The sequence below is a fragment of the Felis catus genome, chromosome E3 (assembly GCF_018350175.1).
Source record: "Felis catus isolate Fca126 chromosome E3, F.catus_Fca126_mat1.0, whole genome shotgun sequence".
NCBI classification, from domain to species: domain Eukaryota; kingdom Metazoa; phylum Chordata; class Mammalia; order Carnivora; family Felidae; genus Felis; species Felis catus.
In genome coordinates, this window is record NC_058383.1 from 18,396,632 (window position 1) to 18,420,419 (window position 23,788).

The following is a 23,788-nucleotide window of genomic DNA, read 5'->3' on the forward strand; positions in this document are numbered from 1 at the left end:
AGGACTGGGGAAAGCCACCCCGCTGGGAAGGGGCTGGGCAGGCGAGTCAGTCCTCGAAGTAATGGTTAGGGTAGGGCATCGGCGGATACAGACAGAGCCAGGGCCATCATATACACGTTTCTATCTTTATATATTAGATACAGGCACAGGGGTGGGCAGGGGCACCAGGCTCTCCTCGTGCCCCCAGCCCCACTTCTGTTCGCCCACACACACAGGCAGCAGGGGGTGTTAGATGTGGCAGCTTTGGGGGAGGGGTTTCGGCCTGGGCCCTGCTCCTCAGGGATACTAGCCCTTGAGCCTCAGGAATATTCCTTCGGGGAAAATGGGGCGGGGTTTTAGTGGGTCAGGGCTTGCCCTGAGTCCCTTACTCAGCGTCCCCCATCCCCTCACTGCCCTTCAGGAGGTCCTGGGACAGCCAGAGCCCTTCCATTCCAGAACTACCAGAGACTGGGATAGCCGGGGTAGACAAAGGCAAGCTGCAGAGGGTAGTTTGCGTGGGGGGCCACCTAAGCCCCTCAGGTCCTGGGAGGGACAGGGGGGTGGGGCGGAGGGAACCTTGGCCTGCCTGAAGCAGGAGGCCAGAGCAAAATCAGGGAAGGTGGCCAGGCCCGCCCTCCGCCCTGACCCGGTCTGCCGGGGGGGTCTGGGCGGGGCACAGTGTCCATTTTCTAACAGTCCAGCAGGGGAGGGGCAGGCAGGAGGCAGGGCCTAAACAGAAAGGCAGGCAGGAAAGGAGCCATTAGCACCCACCAGATGACCTGCCAGAGCCCTGACCTCAAGTCCCCTCATTTGTTCCTCACGGCTGACTGGGATGTGTCTTGTTTTCCTTGACTGCGAATGAGGATAACATCGGTGCCTATCTCAAGGGACAGCCGGAGGGCTGAATGCGTTAATACACATAAGCCTCTCGGACCAATGATTAGTGCCCTATGTTTGCTCTCGTCATCAGGGCTCTCCCCAGGAAACTGAGGCACCGACAAGTGAGGTATCTTGCACAACATCACACAGCTCTTACTAAGGGGCAGGGCTGGAATTTGAGCCCAGGTGTGCGTGCCTTCCTTCCATCAAGCTGTGGCTGGCGGGAAAGGTGGAAAGGAGACTCGAGGAAGGAGCCCTGCGTGGGTGGGTGTGCAAACCGCTGACCCGGGCACCAGGTGTGAGGAAGCCTGGCATCTGGGTCAGGCCGGGTGCTGGCTCCTCCCAAAGCAATTACTGCCCCACCTGCCTCTCTGCCCATACCGGGAGAGCCGAACTCTGGCTGTCCCTCAGATGGGAGAGAGGGGCCTGAGGTCCCTGAGGGGGCTGGAGGGTGCAGGGTGTTGCCCGGGGGGAGACTTTGGGACTAGGGGAAAGGAAGATGGATGTAAAGAACCTGTGGCCCCCAGGTCTGTGGCCCGGGCAGGCTCTAGCCTTTCTGTGGCCACCATGCACACGCCTCATTGGCGTGAACAGGCTTGTGACTATATGGAGGCGTGCCGGGAGCACTGGCGTAGGCTGAATCTGTGCGTGGGCTGTGGGGAGCACTCACCAGGCCTCAAACTGCAGAAGTGTCTGTCCAGTTTAGGGGGCCTCCAGTGCCCCAGGCTGGAAGCGGGCTGTCTCCTGGAAGATGAGCTCCTTCAGCCGCTCCTTGGGTAGATCATCCAGCTCCATGTCGAAGGTGAAAGGCTCCTCGGCCACTGGCTGGGGTAGTAAAGAAGTCAGGCTCAGGCCGGGTACTGAGGGTCGCCTACCCATCCATCTACCCACCAGCCCTGTTGCTGGTGGCTGGCCCACCTCATCCGTTGGGTCGTAGTACTGCTCCAGGTAGGGGTGAGCCAGTGCTTCCTCCACTGTGATCCGTTTGTTGGGGTTAAAGGTCAACATCCGGTCTAGCAGATCAAGGGCTAGGTAAGGGCAAGAGTCAGGGGTCAAAAGGGAGGCTGGAAGAGTTCCCAGAAGCATTGCTTTGCTTCTCATGCCCAGGTTTCTGTCTACTCAGCCAGCGGCTTGGCTCATGTTCCCTCCTCTGCACTGTGTGTTTACCCCATACCGACCCCCATGTCTCTCTCACCTTTGGCATCTGACTTGGGAAAAAGCTTGGCCCAGGCCACCTTGGTCTTGGAGGGCAGAGACTGTAGGTAGTTTCGGGCCTTCATGTTGATGATACAATTCAAGTCCTCCTGGGATGGGGAGCCCAGGATCCCTGTGGGTAAGGCAGGTGCCTTTTTGAGAGTTCTCCTCTCCCTTCTGGGAACAGAAACTAGAGAAACTAGAGTCCCCACCATCGAGCTCTAGGCCCTGACAGTTAATCTCTCAGCCAATACTATGGTGATGAAGGGCAAGGAATCTGGATTTGGGCAGTCGTTATGTTCAAATTCTGATGTTAGCACTTCCTAAGTGTGGGCTGTAGCCTTGCTTTTCCCATCTATCGAATGGGGATAGTACCTGTATCTCATCGAAATACTGTGAGATGCTGTAGGGGCTCCACATGTGGTGGTACCTGGACTATAAAGAAATCTCACCTCCCACTAATCTCCCCCCACCCCCACTCAGCTGGCCAGGCCCCCCTCACCCAGAATGTGGTTGAGCTGGTCCAGGTAGTGCTTGCCAGGGAAGATGGGCCTGTTGGAGAGCATCTCAGCCAGAATGCAGCCCACAGACCAGATGTCGATGGACTTGGTGTAGCCCTGCGGAGGAGGAGAAAGTAGTGGGCTCCTAGGCCAGCTTCAGCAGGGCCCTGCTATTTGGGCCAAGCCACGACTCCAGTCTAGACTTAATACCAGCCACGGAGGCAGAGGGCACAGGCCTGGAGGAGTTAATGCTCAGCCTCTTTCCAGAGCCTAAGCACCAGAGTCACGTGACTAGGCCTGGGGGCAGACTTCCTGTATCTAGGGGTGATGCCTGGCTCAGAGGTGGCTCTAGAGCTCTCTGGAACCTGGTCCCTTTCCTTCAGGCACGGGTGGCCCCTTTACCTTGGAGTTAAGCATGATTTCTGGAGCCCGGTACCAGCGTGTGGCCACATATTCTGTCAGGAAGCCAGTGTGGTCATGCTCAGGATCGGCAATCCGGGCCAGGCCAAAATCACAGATCTGGAAGCCAACCCAGGCTGCTAAGCTCGGTGCCTAAGGCCTCCAAGGCCCAAGTGGTCACCTCACCACGCCTCTGCCCACAATGTTCCCTTTGCTTGCGACGTTCTACTCAAGCGGGCCGGAATGGCCGCCTGGAAGCCCCAGACCCACGGGAAGAAGGGACAGGTACCTAATCCTCTGACCTTAAGGTCGCAGGTGGTGTTGATGAGCAGGTTAGAGGGCTTTAAATCCCGGTGGAGCACGTTGGCTGAGTGGATATACTTGAGGCCCCGCAGGATCTGGTAGAGGAAGTAGCAAATGTGGTCGTTGCTCAGCTGCTGGCTTTTGAGCAACTTGTACAGGTCTGTCTCCATCAGGTCCTGCACAATGTAGCTGAAGATGGCACCGGAGACCCCCCACGTGGGGGCAGCAGGAGATATTTGGTTAAGAAGAACAGGCTCTGGTGACTAGGCTCTACGTCCCCTTCCAGCTAGGACTCGAAAGATCTGCCAGCCCTTATCACGAGCTGGACAAGGCCCAGACTCAGCAGTTGGGCTCGGGCCCCCTGCCGCATCTCAGCTGGGAGCGCTGAGCAGAAGTATTTCAATTCTGTAGCCTCAGTTTCCCTCCTGGGAAAACGGGGATAATAAACTGCAGGAGGCGGGAGAGCTTCACAGTCAAGAGCAATGCTCTGGAGTTGTCCTGCCGGTGTCTGAAACCCCCACGCCACTGCTCACTGGCCTTATGACCTCAACCTGGCTGCACCTCTAATTCCTTATCTGTAAAATAGGGGAAAGAAGGGTTCTTCAGAGAGCAGTTATGAAGATTCAGCGAGATGACCCTCAGGACTGTCTTTGAGAATCAGCCTCAAAAGGGCCTTCTGAAAACATGTGGATCAATCCTGCTGTTTTAAGAGACAAAGAGGCCCAGCAAGAGGCAGTGCCTGATTTAAGGTCACACAGCAAGCTGGGGGTGACTGTGGAGGTTTCCTGCCCACAGCTTGTGGTGGGGGCTGCAGACAGTGCGGCGCAAATCCCCACATTTGAGTGGGGAACTGGGACTAACCGGGGGTGGGTTGGGTGGGGAGAGGTGATGGGTGCTACAAGCTGCTAACAACAGAGCCTGGCAGGAAGTGGACAGCGAGCTAGGAAAGCAATGTGGGGGTGGGGGGAAGGGCAACAAAGGCAAGGCTGTCCCTCCCTGGGCAAAGTGCAAGTCCACAGGTGACTGGGGTGAGGCTCTGAGCAGGAAGTCCCAGAGAAAGAAGGACAGTTCTCATCTGGGGGAGGGTAGGAGGCAGCAAGGGTAGCACTTGATTTTAGGCTTTCTGAGGCTCAGTTTCCTCATCTTTGAAATGGAGCTGATGACCCATCTCATACAGCAGTTGGGAGGTAGAACAAGAGATGTCAAAGTACTGGGTATGCACTGCACTTGACTCATAGTAGGCCCTCAAAAAAGGGGCAGTTCTCTTCCTTCCTGCCTTCCTTCCCGTCTGAGGACCCAGAGAGAAAAGAATCATCGTCTGTCAAACAAGAACTGACCGTGGGCAGAGGCCGGATCACGTCACAGAACTGCAGATGTCAAAAGACAAAGCTCCCATAGAGCCCAGCCCTCCCCTCCCTCCCCTCCAAATGAGGCAGAGCATGGAGAACAGACTTGCCCAAGGCCACACAGCCTGTCTGCGGCAGGCAGGCCAGGATCCACCTCGGGCCTCCCAGTCGTCTTACACTCTGTGGCCTCTTTTCTGCTGGAAAGTTTCATTTACTGGGTTTGTTTTGGAGTGTGGCAGGGAAGAAGGAAACGGAAAGAAAGCCAACGTTCTCCCAGCCCCGCTCTGAGGCCATGCCTGGCCAGCCATCTGGCCAAGGTGAAGGATACACATCCCTCATGGCTTCCAGGGTGGGCGCCCGCAGAATGTCCCGGATGCCAATGACGTTCTCATGGCGGAAGCGCAGCAAGATCTGGATCTCCCGCAGTGTGCGCTGGCAATAGGTCTGATGCTCGAAGGGGCTGATTTTCTTGATGGCCACGCGAGTCTTGCGCACGTGGTCATAAGCTGAGCTGAGGGGGCCAGAGAGATGCTGTCGGTGTGGCCTTACATAGGGGGAGTCCAGGCCTGGGGGCCCCACCCAGGCCTGAGCAGGGAGGGGAGGGAGCAAGAGAGGATTCTGGCCAAGTCATAAACAATGCTGGTTCCTTCCTGCTGTGAAGGCCTGGGATCTCCAGGGAGAAAGCTGGGGACCAGCCAGGCAGCCCTTCAGTGACTTCACAAACAGAGGAAGAGACTGACCGCTCACTGACTTCCCCTTGCCTCAATCCTGTCCATTCTAGTTGCCCTGACCTCTCATCCTCCCCTATCCAGGATGGGCTCCCTCAACCCAAGACAGGTCCAGGGGGTGGGACGTGAGTGGAGGATGTACAGTGAGGCACACACAGTGAGAAGGAGGGAGTCACAGGAGAGACCGGAAAGAAGGGCTGAGACAGACACGGGTGTTAGGGCGAGGCACCTGGGCAGGAGAGCTCTTCCCAGATGAACAAAGGCCCAGAGCACACAGTGGGGATGAGAGAGCTCACAGATCCCTCCTAAAAGTTGCAAGCGGGCACTCCTGGACCCCTCATGGCTCACTGGGCCCCTGGCCCCAGGCCCAAAGGCCTGCCCCACCCTGTCCAGCCCTGAGCTCCGCTCTTCTCGCCCAAACTCTTTGGCAGGCCTTACTGGGAGAATCCAAGGCATCCTCTCCCCAGAGTAGGGTCCTTCGCTCGCTCTTCGCTGACGATATCACCTCCCCAAGAATACTTAGTTTCTCCGCCTCTCCCCGAGCCCGTAGGGTCCCCGAGGGCCCCACAGCTCCCCCACGTACACTCAGATGCCCCTCCCCTCACAACGGAATGGGCGCTTCTGCGGCCTCCAAGCCCCCTCCCATTAGAACGTACGCAGCGCCGCTCCCCCAGAAAGCAGCCCAAGGCCCCCTCCGTGGGACTCCCCCCAGCCTCCCGAAAGCCCCCGCCTCCTCAGGACCCTGGGAGTCTCCCCGGCCCAGAAGGCCCTCGGCATCCCTCCCGGTCCCCCATCCTCAGGAGCCCCCTCCCCCCGGAACGCCCCCTCACCTGACCATGCCGTACGCGCCCTCGCCGATGTACTGCAGCTGCGTGTAGCGCGGGCCCACGTCGAACGGCTGCCCCTTCACTACCTCCACCTCCCCCGAGACCCCCGGGCCGACCCCATCAGCTCCCCCGGGCTCCCCGCCCCCGCCCCCCTGAGCCGCCGCCGCCGCCATCTCCACTCCTCCCCTCCCGCCGGCCCGCCCGCCTCCCCCCGGCGGCCCCGCCCGAGGCCCCGCCCCTTCCCGCCCGCCCTGCCACCCGCGGAGCCGCGCGCACCAGGCCCCGCCCCCGCGCGCCCCCGCGCCCGCCACGTGACCTGCGCCCGAGCGCGCCCGGCTCACCCCCTGCTCCGCGTTGGTCCAGCGACCCCCGCCGCTCCGGCTGCTCCAGGCAGTCTAGGGGCTCCCGGGGGCCGTCTGGACACGGTCCGAGGCCTCCCGTCGAACGCGGAGCAGCCGGCAGGTCCGCCCGGTGACCTTCCCCGGAGCCACCCTGCGAGTGTACGCGGGCCCGGGGACCGGGACAGAGTCGCCTGGCCCTGCCCGCTCTGCTGCAGCCTGGGGCTCGAGATAGAACCTTAAGGGAACCCTCCCCAGAGCTCTAGAGGGTGGCCTCCCCGAGCCAGGCTTCTTCACGGATGTGGCCTGCCTTTCACAGACGAGGTCACTGAATGACGCCTGAGCCGGGTCTGGTCACTGGGAGTCCGTCAGACGACTGACCGCTGGAGAACCCAGGGGCCCAGGCTCCCAGCCTGACGGCGTACTGACCGAGGCCTGCGGGAGTGGGCTGGGAACTTGGCCTCTCCCAGCAACCGGCCAGTGCCGGAAGTGAGGACAGATAACCTCAGCCCACCTTTACGTGGAACTGCCGCAGAAAGTCGCAAAAGCTGCGTGCGGTGTTGATTAGGTTTGGTTAAAACACACTATCAGGCTTTCCCCCCAAACAGCAAAAGAGATAAGCTTTGTTGTCGTTGGACTTGACAAAACCGGGATCCTGTCAAGATCATCAGCTTTTGATTTGGTACCAGACTTTGTAGTTTACACCATACTTAGACCACTTGAGTTTCTTCCACAGGACAACCCCACACTATAGGTGTCCACCGAGTTTCTTAGCAGGATGAGCAGGGACCACTTCTGCCTTGCTCTTTACTGTACTGCCCCTCCCTTGCGGGGCACTCAGATATTCAAAGCTTTTTGACCGGATGAATCAAATTTTACAGATGGGGAATCTGAGTTGGGGAGTTGAGACTCAAAATGGTATCTTCTGACGCAGAAGCAGAGGCTCTTTTTTATTCCTTCCTATCTCCCAGAATCATAGACTTAAAACCAAAGAAAGGACCACCATGTCCACCCCCCTCACTTCACAGAAAAGATGTGAGCTGAAACTTCACAAAACACATCTCTCAGGCCTCAGAAAGTAATCACATTGGGTTTGTTTTTTTTTTAATCCCTTAGAAGCTGGGAGTAGATCCTTATACGCATTACAGATCAAGAGACCAAATGGAACAGTAATTATGCTTCTGAAATGGCTCATAATTAGATCTACAGCCAGGCACTGTAGTGCAGATTAATGAGACTCAGTTGCTGCTTCCCAATAGCCCAGGAGTCGGTGAAGGTTTAAGAGATGCTAATTAGATCAATGTTTGGGGGAGGTTTTTGTTTTTTGTTTTTTAGTTATACATTTGATAAGCTATTGCATAGCACTGTGTGCAAAGCTCTGAGCTAGGCACTGTGGTTGATGAAAGGTTACTATATAGCTGTGAATTTGTGGTTAAGAGCAAGAGCTCTCTGGATTTCCTGGGTTAGAATCCCGTCTTTACTCGCTGTGTGATCCTGGGCAGATTACTCCCTGGCTTCTCTACCCAAAGAGTTCCTAATCTATTGAAGAGAAAAGATGCACATACATAAATCAGCGAAATCCAAGATAGATGGATATAATATATGGTGTGGGAGCTCAACGGTGGGAGAGATCACTCTTTTCTAGAGAAGGGAGTTAAGGGGGAGGTACATTTACATTCCTGAAAAAGAAGTACGGTTTCAGAAGGTCAGGATAGAGGGAAGGCGTCAAGAAGGAGCTGCATGTGCCCCGACATATAGGCAGGAGCTGATTTGTCCAGTGTGGCCGCAGCATAAAGGACTGAAGGGAGTTCAGGCTGGAGAGGTAGGTTGGGGCCAGACTGAGGAAGGCTTTGGATTCAGGCAGGGAGTTTGGATGTTACTCAGTAAGCAGTAAAAGCCTTTGAGGGACTTTTGCCAGATCATTTTGCAACTGTGGGAGAATATAATGACTCAGAGAAAACACCATGGAGTTCAGCGTGGAGCCAGGTTTCCTGAGTGGGACTGGCTTTCCCGGCAGAGGAAAGGCTGGTGCATCGGGAGGGGGTGTCTGCCCCATCAAGCGGTATGGGAGAGTGTCTTTTAAAGGAGGGTGACTGAAATCCCCCTCTAGTGGCCGAGGTTGGTACTTCCTTGGGATTTCTTGGTCTATTTCATAGATTGGTATCTGACTAATAAAGACTGAACAGCTATTCTGCTCCAGGCACTTTAATGTACTTTATCTTCTGTCCTCCTCACAGAAGCCGTATGAAGCAGATACTCTGAACATTTAACAGGAACACAAACCCAGAAGCTTACTGAACTACTGATCTGGAAGGAGCTTTAGGAATAATTTTCTCCATCAGACAGTTCATTACCTCACAGCTCACTGCACTGTTAGAGGTTTTCTTTTTTTTTTTTTTTTTTAATTTTTTTTAACGTTTATTTATTTTTGAGACAGAGAGAGACAGAGCATGAACGGGGGAGGGTCTGAGAGAGAGGGAGACACAGAATCGGAAACAGGCTCCAGGCTCTGAGCTGTCAGCAGAGAGCCCGACGCGGGGCTCGAACTCACGGACCGTGAGATCATGCCCTGAGCTGAAGTCGGAGGCTTAACCGACTGAGCCACCCAGGTGCCCCTGTTAGAGGTTTTCTAACGACTGCCGCATATATGGCTTAGTTCTAGCCTCTGAATCTACCCAGACCAGGTCTTTTTTTTTTTTAAGTTTATTTATTTATTTTGAGAGAGTGAGAGAGTGCAAGCTGGGGAGAGGGACAGAGAGAGAGAGGGAGACTGAGGATCCGAAGAGGACTCTGCATTGACAGCAGAGAGCCCGATGTGGGGCTCAGACTCATGAACCATAAGATCATGACCTGAGCTAAAACCGAGAGTGAGAAACTTAACCGAATGAGCCACCCGGTGCCCCTACCCAGATTAAATGTTAAACCAGTCCTTATTTGTGTTGTTAAGGTCCCAAGAGAGGCCAGTGGGTAATTTGCGAGGGAGTAACATTTGAAGAGTGTTATTGAACATTAATTAACGAGGGAGTAACATCTGAAGAGCACCAGTGAATGTTCCCATTTCTACCAACTCAACCAGTCAGCACAATCCAAGAAGGCAGCCAGTGTTCAGGAATAGGAGTCAAAACACATTTAATAACTTATGAAGATTTAAGAACTAGGGTTTTTTTTAACCCCCAAAACCTCTGATAGAGTTTTCTTGTTTGTTTCGACACTTCTTCATATCTCCGAGATGAACTGTACTCAAACATCCCTCCTCTGGCATAAGCATTCTGCAGATGATTATCCCTTCTCTGAAATCTCTGTGGTCAGCACTGCCTGCCCCACTGGGCTCCTTCCTCGACAGTGTCACCCTTGGTCACATCATACTCCTGTGCTGTCAACTTTCTCCTTTATGGAAACGTCTGTCCTTAGCATCGTCTTTGCCCTTAATCCCAGTTGCAAAGTTTCAGCGTTTGCTGGGCAGCTTCACCTGGAGGCTTGCTAGTACTTAAAATTCAGCACATCCTGTGAAATGTGCCCTTTCTACTTCACACCTGCTTGCCTTCCAGATTGTGCTTGTGGCGGTGAGTAGGGCCACAATGCTCTCAGCGTTGAACCCAGATATTGTCTCCTTTTTCCACTCCTCTCCGTATCCAGCCAAGTCCTTGCCAATTTATTACCATCGGCGTTCCCAAGGCCATCGCCTCTACTGTTGATCAAACCCAAATTTCATGTTAATTTTTTTACTTTTTAACTTTTTAGATGTTTTCAGAACTTACCAAAAAGCTGCAAAAATAGTTCGAAGAATTTCCGCATACCCTTCATCAACGCTCTGCAAATGTTAAGAGTGTCAATAAACACAATACGATTATTTTTTAACACAATCCAATTATTAAAATCAAGATATTGACATCAGTAGAGTTAACCTATAGATTTATTTTATTTTTTTTCAGATTTTGCCAATTGTCCCACTAACCTCCGTTTTCTGGTTCAGGATCCAATTTAGGATCACATGTTGCATTTAGGTGTTATGACTCCTTCATTTCCTTTAATCTAACAGTTCCTTAGCCTTTTGTTTTGTTTTACGTTTATCTATTTATTGTGGGGGAGAGAAAGTGTGAGCGGAGGAGGAGCAGAGAGAGAGAGAATCCTAAGCAGGTTCCAAACTGTCAGTACAGAGCCTGACGCAGGGCTTGAACTCACGAACCTCGAAATCATGACCTGAGCTGAAATCAAGAGTGGGAAGCTTAACTGACTGAGCCACCCAGGCGCTCCCAGTTCCTTAGTCTTTACTATTGTATTGTCCTATTACTATTGTATTGACTTAGTCTCCTTTCTTCAGCCCTTATAAGGTTTGTATCAAGCAGGAATCATCCATGCTTTTTTTTTTTTTAAGTTTACTTATTTATTTTTGAAAGAGTGAGGGGCGCCTGGGTGGCTCAGTCGGTTAAGCGTCCGACTTCGGCTCAGGTCATGATCTCACGGTTGGTGGGTTCGAGCCCCGCGTTGGGCTCTGGACTGACAGCTCAGAGCCCGGAGCCGGCTTCGGATTCTGTGTCTGCCCCTCCCCCACTCTCACTTTGTCTCACTCTGTCTCTCAAAAATAAATAAATGTAATAAAAAATAAACAAATGTATTAAAAAAATTGAAAAGAAAAGAAAGAGTGGGCATGGTGGGGGAGAGGAAGAGAGAATCCCAAGCAGACTCTGCACTGTCAGCACAGAACCCAACTCGGAGCTCGAACCCATGAACCATAAGATCATGACCTGAGCCAAAGTCAAGACTTAGAGGCTTAACCGACTGAGCCACCCAGGCACCCCATGCAGGAATCTTTCAGTAACAAGAGGTCAAAGACCCAGCTCAAACCAACTTAAACAAGAGAGGGAATTTATTAGCTTACTGAAAAGTTTAAAGGTAGATATTAAGGTGCATTTGGCTCAGGGACTCAATATCATTCAGATTTGGGTCCCAGCCCTAAGCTCTGCTTTCTTCTGAATTGACTCCTGTCTCAGGTGGTTCCTCTCATGGCATCAAGAATGCCAGCAGTTCTAGATTTATGTCTGATTTTTCCCCCCAGTAACTCCAGCAGAGGGAAAAGGTGACCTCTCTCTGTCTCCTTGTACCAAAAACTTCAGATTTGACTCCCATTGGTTATTGGTTCTGCTTGGAGCCTGTACACATCCCTGAACCAAGGGGCGCCTGGGTGGCTCAGTCAGTTAAGCCTCCGACTTCAGCTCAGGTCATGATCTTATGGTTTGTGGGTTTGAGCCCCATGTCGGGCTCTGTGCTGACAACTTGGAGCCTGGAGCCTGCTTCTGATTCTGTGTCTCCCTCTCTCTGCCCCTCCCCTGCTCATGCTCTGTCTCTCAAAAATAAATAAATGTTAAAAAAAAAAATCCCTGAACCAATCAATGTGGAACTGAGGGTTTAGCTATCTCTACTTGTGTCACCTGAACTAGGCTGGGGAAGGGATGGGTTTCCCACAGCAAACTGGGGTCCTAGGGGTGCCTGGGTGGCTCAGTCGGTTAAGCGTCCAACTGTGGCTCAGGTCATGATCTCGCGGTCCGTGGGTTTGAGCCCCGTGTCGGGCTCTGTGCTGACAGCTCAGCGCCTGGAGCCTGCTTCGGATTCTGTGTCTCCTTCTCTCTCTGCCCCTCTCCTGCTCATGCTCTCTCTCTCTCCCCCTCAATAATAAATGTTTAAGAACATTTAATAAAAAAGAAAATTGGGGCCCTAGCCCCAGAAAGTGCTGACCAGGCAGAACAGCAGTGTTCATTACAATGTTCCTCATTAGAAATTCTTAATTCCTCCCATTAACTACCAAATAACGCCCAAATTCCTTTACCAACATCCAAGGCCCTACTTACTTTGATCCAAATCTATTTTTCCGGGCTCACTTCCTAGATGAACCTTTTGCTCTGGCCAAACTGGACTTCTCACTGGCATACATCCCTGCTTCTGTACCTCCGCTCATGCTGCTATTTTGGATTCTCCTTAGGTGGCATGGGTTTTTCAGTAAAAGGAATCCTTTCCAGTTCCAGAATTAGCTCAAATACCACCCTCTTATGAGATGCTGCACCTGCCACACCTGTACGTGCTGTATCTATACTTCTTATGTCTTGGGGCGAACGTCAACTTTGCATTCTATTTCCTTATGTACTCACCCTGCCCTCCCTACTAAGTTGTAAAATTTCCAGAAGGCCACAATGCTAGTGTCCCTATTTTTATTTTAAATGTTTACATTAAACAAATGTTGTTTAATGTTTATTTATTTTTGAGAGAGAGAGATGGTGGTGGTGGAGGAGGGACAGAGAGAGAGGGAGACAAAGAATCCAAAGCAGGCTCCGGGCTCTGAGCTGTCAGCACAGAGCCCCACGCAGGGCTCGAACCCACCAGCCATGAGACCATGACCCGAGCCCAAGTCTGACACCTAACCGACTGAGCCACCCAGGCCCCCCTGGTGACTTTATTTTTAAACTCTCTCTAGTATCAAGTAGTGTTTTGTACTCAATAGATATTTGTTGGATGAGGGACCTGAATATTTATGGTGCATATTAAACCTTTCATCAGCTGGGATAGCGCTTTTCTGGATGAGTGCAGGGTTGACTCTGTTCCTGTTAAAATGCAGCATCCAAAATAGAATACCATTTTCTATATGTAGCCTGACCAGTGGGAGTGCGGTAGGAGTATTGCTTCCCTTGCATTGGACCAATATTTTATCTACCTCCACACAGTGACTCTCCCTGAACCCCCAGTCTGAAATATATGCTGTTTATAAGCCTCCCTCACGGTGCTCTTCTCTTGCGTGGAACTTACCACAATTTGTTCTTGCCGATCCCTTTGCGAGGTGACGGAGGGCAATGATTGTAAGTGTGGCGGCTGCAAGGTTCCTTTTCTTCCTGCTTCTGCGAATTTCCTTCCCAGAACTGTGGAGAAATGAGGTTAGCTCCAGAAGCTTGAATTCTATTATTTCAACACACTTTTATTGAGTTCCTTTGTGCCAGGGGGCAATGGCTACATTGGAGGGGGAACCTGCGTGCCTCCCGAGGGGCTCGCACGAACCTCGTGAGGTAGATGTCGACCTTTTGCTCAAGACCACACATGTGATAAGTGTCAGGCCTGGGACTCAAACCCGTGTCCCTCTGACTCCAGGATGGAGGCTTCAAATGGTGGCCCAAGGCCATATTCAGCTCGCAAATGCATATTGCGTGGCCCATGTCATTTTGCTTTCCTTTAATCTGAACCAAAGCAAGGAGCGCCTGGGTAGCTCAGTCAGTTAGGCATCCGACTCTTGGTTTCAGCTCAGGCCGTGATCTTACGGTTCGTGAGTTCGAGCCCGACGGTGGGCCTTCTGCCTCTCCTCAACTCATGCTGTCTCTGTCTCTCTTGAATAAATGAGACAAAACAAACCCAAAAAGTCCTGAAAAGCAAAACAAAAATACACATTCTGGAATCAGACTGCCTGAGTTTGAACCCGCTCACCACGTAGTGGTTTAACTTCTTCCTCAGTTTGGTCACCTGGAAAAGAAGATACAGTACTTACTTCATAGGGATGCTGAGACTGAAACACTTTTACGTATGAACTTTTTGAAACTTTAGTTTTATCAAATGCAAATTTGGGATGATAAAATTGATGCTGTCTACTTCACAAAGTTGGGAGGTACAGTAATAATATTTTGGACATATTTGAATATGCAGGTCTCCAAATCGCAAAGGATATACCCATGTTACACGTCTCTGTGCCCCCTCATGGGATTCTCTCTCTCCATCTCTCTTAGGATTGCTTTTTGCATGATCTTTTTCCATTCAGTTACTTTCAACTTATTTGTATCTTTCTTTTTTATTTGTTTTTTGTTTGTTTGTTTTAGAGAGAGAGAGAGGGCACAAGTTAGTGAGGGACAGAGAGAGGGAGAGAGAGAGAGAATCCCACGAGGGGCAGAGAGAGAGAGAGAGAGAGAGAGAGAGAGAAGCAGGGCTCACCTGAAACGGGGCTTGAGCTCACCCAATGTGGGACTGGAACTCCCGAGAGATCACGACCTGAGTCAGAGCCCCCCAGGTGCCCTCAGCCTATTTGTATCTTTCAATCTAAATTTCCCTTATTGTTTTATTTTGCATTGAGTACATATTGTCATATATCATTTTTTTTCTATAATTTTTTTTACTGATTTTTCATTTATTTTCCTAATGGTTGCTTTAGGGCTTACCATATGCATATTAACTAATCAGAATCTACTTTGAATTTATGCCAACTTAATTCCATGGGGATATAGAATGTTACTCCTATGTCACTCTATTCCCCCTTCCCATTTTTATGCTGTTAGTGTTAACACATATCACTACATGTTTCAAACCTGACAATACATTGTTATACATTTTTATAATTTTATGTCATTTAAAAAGCTGAGAAAAGAAAGAACAAGTATATATGTAGCATTTCCTTTTGTTTTGTTTTGTTTTTTTTTCTTTTAAGTAGGCTCCAACACCCAGCAGGAAGCTCAATACAGGGCTTGAACTCACGACCCTGAGATCAAGACCTGAGCTGTGGTCAAAAGAAAGGTGCTTAACCAACTGAGCCACCCAGGCACCATTTTATTTAGAATTCCTTATATTTATTCCACCATTTCTGGTTCTCTTAGTTTGTTTCTGTGGGTTCGTGTTACCATCTGGCATAATTTACTTACACCGATACAACTTTCATCCCACCCACCTTCTTTGAGATGTTGTTGTCAAATATATTTTTACATGTTTTTATATATACATTTGTATATGTTATAGACCCAACAACACAATTATACGCATATTGTTTTATACTATTGCTTTTAAAATCATTTAAGAGAAGAAAACAAAAATATGCATTCGTACTGACATAATGACATAATCACCTTAATTGGTACTTTTGTTTTTTGTGTGTGTGGATTTGAATTTCTGTCTGGGTTTACTTGCATTCGGCCTGATACATTTCTTAGTATTTCTTGTAAGGCAGGTCTGCTAACAAATTTTCTCAGTTTTGTTTATCTGATAATATCTTAATTTTTATAAACGTTTTAAAAGTTTTTTATTTATTTTGAGAGACAGAGAGAGAGAGAGCAAGTAGGGGAGAGGCAAAGAGATAGAATCCAGGGCAGGCTCCACACTGTCAGTGCAGAGCCAAATGCAGGGCTTGAACTCATGAGCCATGAGACCATGACCTGAGCCAAAGTCAGATGCTTAACGTATCGAGCCACCCATTTTACCTTCATTTGTGAAAGATAGTTTTGCTGGATATAAGATTTATTGGTTGATTCTTTTTCTTTCAGTACAGTTGATCCTTATTATTCACAGATTCTCTATTTGCGAATTGCTTACTTACTACATTTTATTGAGTGTGCTCCCAGCTGAGGTTGAACAGAGTGATGCTCTGCCCTCTTATTTCAGCTCTTGTAATAAACAAGTGTCCTTGTCGTGGTCTAGTTAGTGCCATGATTTTGAATTTTTGTGCATTTTATTGGTGTATTCACTGTTTAAATAGTTCCCAAAAATAGTGTTGAAGTGCTGTCCAATGTTCCTACGTGCAAGAAGGCCATAATGTGCCTTAGGAGAAAAATACATGTGCTAGAGAAGGTTCATTCAGGCATGAATTATAGTGCGGTTGGCCATGAGTTTAACGTTAGTGAATCAATAATATATATTAAATAAGGTGTCTTTAAGCAGAAACACACATAAAACAAGGTTATACAAACTTTGAAAAACATGAGTTTGAACTACACAAGTCCATTTGCACATGGAATGTTTTTTCAATAAATAGATTGGAAAATTTTTTGAAGATTGAAATTTACAATTTAAGAAAACTCGTAGATGTCCAGCTTTAGCTGAGGTCACGATCTTGCATTCATGGGTTTGAGCCCCGTGTTGGGCTCTGTGCTGACAGCTCAGAGCCTGGATCCTGCTTCAGATTCTGTGTTTCCTTCTGTATCTTCAGATTCTGTGTCTCTGCCCCATCCCTGCGAGTGCTCTGTCTCTCTTGGTCTCTCAAAAAAATAAAATAAATGTTAAAAAAATTAAAAAATAAAAACACATAGATACACCATGTAGCCTAGAAATGCCAAAAAATTAAGAAAAAGTTAGGTGTTGTAAGAATATAGTATAATACATGTAACATATAAAATATGTGTTATTTATATTATTGGTAAAGCATCTGGTCAACAGTAGGCTTCCCAGTAGTTAAGTTTTGGAAGAGTCAAAAGTTATACATAGATTTTTGACTATATGGGAGATTGGCATCCCAACATCTGTGCTGTTCAAGGGTCAACCTTATATTGATCAGTTGACAAAAATATTGTGACCAGAGTCTGGCATGAACTTAACCTTGTATTTCCTCCTAAGAACAGCGATTTAGTATTTGCTAACTCAGTGTTTGCAGTGACTTTATAGAATATAACTACCATGAACAATGGGACTCAACTGTACTTTGAATATGTCATCCTACTGCCTCTGGCCTCCATCATTTTGGATAAGAAGTCAGTTGTTAATCTTATTGTAGATCCTTTGCATGTGATGCTTTTTTTTTTTTCTCTTAATGTTTCCAAGACTTTCTCTTTGTCTTTCAGTACTCTTACTGTTATGTTTCTGGGTGTGGATCTCTTTGTACTTATCGGTACATACATCGGAGTTCATTGAGCTTCATATTTTAGCAAATTTGGAAAGCGTTTAACCAAGTTTTCTTCAACTTTTTTTCTATTCTTTTCTCCTGTCCTCTGGTACTCTTATTACATCTATGCTGGTATTCTTTTTTCTTTCTGATGTTTATTTATGTATCTTGAGACAGAGAGAGAGAGAGAGAGAGAGCGCACATGCAGGGGAGGGGCTGAGAGAGAGAGGGGGAGAGAGAGAATCCCAAGCAGGCTCTGAACTGCCAGCATGGAGCCCAACACAGGGCTCAATCTCACAAACTGGAGATCACTACTTGAGCCGAAATCAAGAGTTGGATGCTCAACCAACTGAGCCACCCAGGCACCCCTATATTGGTATTCTTGAAGATGTCTCACTTTTCTCTGAGACTCCGTTCATGTTTCTTCATTTCATTTTCTCTCTGTTCTCTGGATTCCATAATCTCTATCTATTTGTCTTCAAGTCTTCTGAGTCTTCTGCCGGTCCAGACCTACTGTTGAGTAATGAATTTTCCCTTTTGATTAGTGTACTTTTCAACTCCAGAATTTTTATTGTTAAAAAATAATACTTTCTACCTCTTTATTGATATTCTCTATTTGATGAGACATTGTCGCCATGCCTTCCTTTGTTTCTTTAAGCATGGCTTTCTTTCGTTCTTTGAACATTTTTAGAAGGGCTACACTGAAGTCTGTTAAATCTGACATTTGGTTCCTCTCTCAGTCAGTGTCTGTAACCTGATCTTTTGCTTGTGTATGGGTCACACTTTTCTCTTTCTTTGTATGTCTCATAATTTTTGTTGAAAACTGGACATTTTAGGTAGTACATCGTAGCAACTCTGGATACCGATTCCCTTCTCCCTGCCTGGGTATTGTTTTTGTTGTTGTTTGCTTGTTTGTTTGTTCTCTGACTTGACTCTACTATTTTGGTTAGGCGTATTCCCACCCCCCACCCCCACCCCCCCAGTGGGAAACATTTGGTTTTGCTTCTCAGAGGGCATAGCCTTGGGCAAGTGCGCAGTCACTTTGGGATGATAGTAATTGTAGCAGGCTCTCTTTGATGGTGTCTTTCCCTGACTTCTCTGTTAAGCTGTCCTCTTCATGTGGTATCACACACTAACAGTTAGGCTCCACTAATTACTGACTGATGGCTCTATTGTTTGTGACAGTGCCCTGGGGCATATATTACATAGCATTCTGACCCAATTAAATTGGGGAGGGGTAAATTTGAGGCTGGTTTTTGAAGTTTGTCTTGACCTCAGGAGGGCTTTCCTTAGCAGTCTCTTTCCCAGGTTCTCTCTGGAGGATTAAATAGCCTATGGTTTAGCCTAGTGGGGAGCTATTGGCTTGGTTTTGTTTTTGAGAGTGCCCTTAGGCTTGAACTTTCACATACCTTGTCTCAAATAAAGTCAGTTCCTTTGTAGAAAGTCTCAGGTGTCTTTTCTTATGGACTGCCTGTCCCCTGGACAACTTCTCTGAGGTACTACTCTGGGCATCTGGTAGAGCCATAGCCTCTGGTCCTCTTGGACCAGAGATCCCTCAGGGACCACAGATCCCTGCTCTGCGAGAAAGCAGGCATGAGGGCAGTCAGAACCTGATATTTTTTAGACTGTCACACCTGGGACAGAACCTCCATCCTATGAATAGAGGCTGGATAAAGGAAGGAAGCCCCTTACCTCTCTGCCACACTCACTGGAAGTTGAACTTAGTTAGCTTGGAGTAGGAGGGGATGAGAAATGCTGAAAGCTTTCTCCTCCTTGTGAGATATAAGACTTGATTGGGAGCTTACGGGAGAGGGAACTGTATCTTTTTTTTTTTTTAAGATTTATTTTTTTTTAATGTTTGTTTATTTTTGACAGAGAGAGAGAGAGACAGAGCATGAGCGGGGGAGGGGCAGAAAGAAAGGGAGACACAGAATCCGAAGCAGGCTCCAGGCTCTGCACTGTCAGCACAGAGCCCGACGCGGGGCTAGAACTCACAGACCGCAAGATCATGACCCGAGCCGAAGTCGGAAGCTCAACCGACTGAGCCACCCAGGCGCCTCTTTTTGAAGATTTTAAAGTAATCTCTACACCCAGTGTGTACGACCCTGAGATCAAGAGTCACATACCCCACTAACTGAAACTGCCAGGCACTCTGGGAATCTCTTTTTGACTACACGGACTCAAAATGGAGTTTCCCTCCAGCTGAGCTGGGGAGAGAGAGGGTGAGAAGCAGGGAGGGAATTGGTTGTGGCTCCTATGCCGCAGACTCTCCCTATTCTTACTAAGTTGTAGGAGGTTTCCTTAAATAAATGGGTCTTCATTGGCTCTATGTCATTAGGACAATTTCCAGAGATTTTATTTTAATTTAATTTAATTTAATTTAATTTTAATTTTAACCAGCTTTGTTTGTTTTGGGGGGTATTGGGTATACAGAGCTCCTCACATCATCTCAAAACTTTGATCTCCCCCAGGTTTTATTTCTTTTTCTATGTTAATTTTTTTTTGAGAGAGAGAGACAGTGTGAGCAAGGGAGGGGCAGAGAGAGAGAGAGAAAGAGAGAGAGAGTCACAGATCCAAAGCAGGTTCCAGACTCTGAGCTGTCAGCACAGAGCCCGATGAGGGATTCAAACCCACAAACCTTGAGATCATGACCTGAGCCAAAGTTGGACGCTTAACCGACTGAGCCACCCAGGCGCCCCTCCCCCAGGTTTTCTTTTTAAGCTTTTTGGTTAGTCTATTGTTTGTCCTAACAGTTGTCCACTAACTTAGGCACCTGCAAAGTAAAACACTTGTCTGTAAATGCTTTCAGCAAATTACCCCTAGGGAGACGTTTTTTCATTCTGAGCAAGCTCCAACTCCAAATATAGCTGGCCTCGTTAAGTGTAATCTTCCAAGGAACCACAAGACAGTGCCAATAATAACGTTTCTTTGGGAGTAAGACCCAGAAAGAGGTCTGGCTCTGTACTGTTTTCTTCATTGACTGCCAGGTTGCATTGGGGATGTGGCCTGTTTTTCAAGGTTGTAACAGAGCTGGAGAGTGGGGGATAGGACTAGGGCAAGTTAAAACGTCACAAAGTTCACCGTCCTTACTAAGATTCAGCCATTTTTCTTTAATGAGCATTCCTCAAGTGGCTGTAGGCCTTTGGTTACTTTCCAGAGTTCTGAAGAAATTGATTCTGGCAATTTTTGTGGGCTTTTTCATTGCTTTTATGTAGGTAGGAGTGACTTTGCATAGGTCCTTTCTTTGCTATTTTTGATGACACCACCAAGATGAACATTTAATTAATGTTAATGTTCAAACTACTATAGATTCACTAAATTCTTGTGCTTGTGCTCAGGTTTCTTTATCTGATCTGCAACGATGTCCTGAAAGATTGTGTTTATTCCTTGAAATCAAGGCAGAAAATTAAAGGATACAAAAATGCTAATTCGAAGGAGCACAGGCATCCCAATGTTTATAGCAACCCTATCAACAATAACCAAATTATGGAAAGAGCCCAAATGTCCATCAACTGATGAATGGATAAAGAAGATGTGGTATATAGATAAACACACACACACACACACACACACATACACACACACTGGAATACTACTCAGTGATGAAAAAGAATGAAACCTTGCCATTTGCAACATGGATAGAACTGGAAGGTATTATGCTGAATGAAATAAGTCAGCCAGAGAATAACAAATACCATGATTTCACTCATACGTAGAAGTTAAGAAACACAACAGGTGAACTCAGGGGAAGGGAAGGAAAAATAAGATAAAAACAGAGAGGGAGGCAAACCATAAGAGACCCTTTTTTTCCCTTTTTAAATTTTTTTAATTTACATGCAAATTAGTTAGCTATAATGCAACAATGTTTCCAGGAGTAGATTCCTTAATGCCCCTTACTCGTTTAGCCCATCCCGCCTCCCACAACCCCTCCAGGAACCCTCTCTTTGTTCTCCATATTTAAGAGTCTCTTCTGTTTTGTCCTTCTCCCTGTTTTTATATTATTTTTGCTTTCCTTCCCTTATGTTCATCTGTTCTGTGTCTTAAAGTCCTCATATGAGTGAAGTCATATGACATTTGTCTTTCTCTGACTAATTTCGCTTAGCATAATGCACTCTAGTTCCATCCATGTAGTTGCAAATGGCAAGATTTCATTCTTTTTGATTGCCAAGTAATACTCCATTTTATATACATACCACATCCTCTTTATCCATTCATCCATCAATGGACATTTGGGCTCTTTCCATACTTTGGCTGTTGATAGTGCTGCTATGAACATGGGGTGCATGTGTCCCTTTGAAACAGCATCCCTGTATCCCTTGGATAAATACATACTAGTGCAATTGCTGGGTGATAGGGTAGTTCTATTTTTAATTTTTTGAGGAACCTCCATACTGTTTTCCAGAGTGGCTGCACCAGTTTGCATTCCCACCAACAATGCAAAAGAGATCCTCGTTCTCTGCATCCACACCAACATCTATTGTTGCCTGAGTTGTTAATGTTAGCCATTCTGACAGGTGTGAAGTGGTATCTCATTGTGGTTTTGATTTGTATTTCCCTGATGATGAGCGATGTTGAGCATTTTTTCACGTGTCAGTTGGCCATCTGGAAGTCCTCTTTGGAGAAGTGCCTATTCTTGTCTTTTGCCCATTTCTTCACTAGATTATTTGGTTTTTGGGTGTTGAGTTTGATAAGTTCTTTATAGATTTCGGATACTAACCCTTTAACTGATATGTCATTTGCAAATATCTTCTCCCATTCTGTCGGTTGCCTTTTAGTTTTGCTGATTGTTTCCTTGGCTGTGCAGAAGCTTTTTATTTTGATGAGGTCCCAGTAATTCATTTTTGCTTTTGTTTCCTTTGCCTCCAGAGACATGGTGAGTAAGAAGTTGCTGCGGCCAAGATCAAAGAGGTTTTTGCCTGCTTTCTCCTCTAGGATTTTGATGGCTTCCTGTCTTACATTTAGATCTGTCATCCATTTTGAGTTTATTTTTGTGTCTGGTCCAGGTTCATTCTTCTGCATGTCGCTGTCCAGTTTCCCCAGCACCATTTGCTGAAGAGACTTTTTTCCATTGGATATTCTTTCCTGCTTTGTCAAAGATGAGTTGGCCATCTGTTTGTGGGTCCATTTCTGGGTTCTCTATTCTGTTCCATTGATCTGAGTGTCTGTTTTTATGCCAGTACCATACTGTCTTGATGATTACAGCTTTGTAGTATAGCTTAAAGTCCAGGATTGTGATGCCTCCAGCTTTGGTTTTCTTTTCAAGATTGCTTTGGCTATTCGGGGTCTTTTCTGGTTCCATACAAATTTTAGGATTATTTGTTCTAGCTCTGTGAAGAATGCTGGTGTTATTTTGATAGGGATTGCATTGAATATGTAGATTGCCTTGGGTAGTATTGACATTTTAACAATATTTGTCCTTCCTATCCAAGGGCATGGAATTTTTTTCCATTTTTTGGTGTCTTCTTCAATGTCTTTCACAAGCTTTCTATAGTTTTCAGTGTATAGATTTTTCACCTCTTTGGTTAGATTTATTCCTAGGTATTTTATGGGTTTTGGTGCAATTGTAAATGGGATCGATTCCTTGATTTCTCTTTCTGTTGCTTCATTGTTGGTGTATAGGAATGCAACCGATTTCTGTGCATTGGTTTTATATCCTGCAACTTTGCTGAATTTAAGGATCAGGTCTAGCAGTTTTTTGCTAGAATGTTTTGTGCTTTCCATACAGAGTATCATGTCAAATGCGAAGAGTGAAAGTTTGACCTCCTCCTGGCTGATTTGGATGCCTTTTCTTTGTGTTGTCTTCTTTCTGAAGCTAAGACTTCCAATACTATGTTGAATAACCGTGGCGAGAGTGGACATCCCTGTCTTGTTCCTGACCTTAGGGGGAAAGCTCTCAGTTTTTCCCCACCGAGGATGATATTAGCGATGGGTCTTTCATGTATGGCTTTTATGATCTTGAGGTATGATCCTTCTATCACTACTTTCTTGAGGGTTTTTATCAAGAAAGGATGCTGTATTTTGTCAAATGCTTTCTCTGCATCTATTGAGAGGATCATATGGCTCTAGTCCTTTCTTTTATTGATGTGATGAATCACATTGATTGTTTTGCGGATATTGAACCAGCCCTGAATCCCAGGTATAAATCCCACTTGGTTGTGGTGAATAATTTTTTATAATGTATAGTTGGATGTGGTTGGCTAATATCCTGTTGAGGATTTTTGCACCCATGTTCATCAGGGAAATTGGTCTTTAGTTCTCCTTTGTGGTGGGGTCTCTGTCTGGTTTTGGAATCAAGGTAATGTTGGCTTCATGGAAAGAGTTTGGAAGTTTTCCTTCCATTTCTGTTTGTTGGAACAGTTTCAAGAGAATAGGTGTTAACTCTTCTTTGAATGTTTGGTGGAATTCCCCTGGAAATCCATCTGGCCCTGGACTCTTGTTTTTTGGAGAGATTTTTGATTACCAATTCAATTTCTTTACTGGTTGTGGAAAACCACAAGAGACTCTTAAGTATGAAGAACAAAGTGAGGGTTGCTGGAGGGGAGGGAGGTGGGGGGAGGGGTTACATGGGTGATGGGCATTAAGGAGGGCACTTGTTGGGATGACCACTGGGTATCATATATAAGAGACGAATCACTGGGTCTTACTCCTGAAGACGAGACTGTGTTGTATATTAACTAACTTGAATTTAA

At 47.3% G+C, this 23,788-nt stretch overlaps 1 protein-coding gene across 3 annotated transcripts; it reads right to left on the minus strand.

Annotated features, from left to right (window-relative positions):
- Nucleotides 1–111: 111 nt before the first annotated feature.
- Nucleotides 112–6,335, minus strand: MAPK3 (mitogen-activated protein kinase 3). 3 transcript variants are annotated; one of them, XM_023247125.2, is made up of 9 exons: nt 6,159–6,335; nt 4,929–5,111; nt 3,254–3,443; nt 2,955–3,071; nt 2,555–2,669; nt 2,054–2,185; nt 1,777–1,886; nt 1,529–1,683; nt 112–708 (listed from the first exon to the last, which is right to left on the minus strand). In XM_023247125.2, exons 1-8 carry the CDS (start codon nt 6,326–6,328, stop codon nt 1,561–1,563), a joined length of 1,140 nt encoding a protein of 379 aa, XP_023102893.1. In that variant the 5' UTR covers nt 6,329–6,335; the 3' UTR covers nt 112–708; nt 1,529–1,560. The 3 variants fall into 3 exon arrangements, with proteins under 3 accessions (XP_023102893.1, XP_044904237.1, XP_044904236.1); XM_045048302.1 differs by lacking the exon at nt 2,955–3,071; XM_045048301.1 differs by having other exon boundaries at nt 1,529–1,886.
- Between the last annotated feature and the right edge of the window lie 17,453 nt (nt 6,336–23,788).

What these genes read in the sequence shown, in the direction of transcription:
- MAPK3 (XM_045048301.1), bottom strand. Translation starts at nt 6,328, where the DNA reads ATGGCGGCGGCGGCGGCTCAGGGGGGCGGGGGCGGGGAGCCCGGGGGA. An exon ending in CTGGAAGCCATGAGGGATGT is followed by an intron (nt 3,444 to 4,928) that starts GTATCCTTCACC and finishes TGCCATCTTCAG; the next exon opens with CTACATTGTGCAGGACCTGA. An exon ending in TCCCAAGTCAGATGCCAAAG is followed by an intron (nt 1,887 to 2,053) that starts GTGAGAGAGACA and finishes GCCCTTACCTAG; the next exon opens with CCCTTGATCTGCTAGACCGG.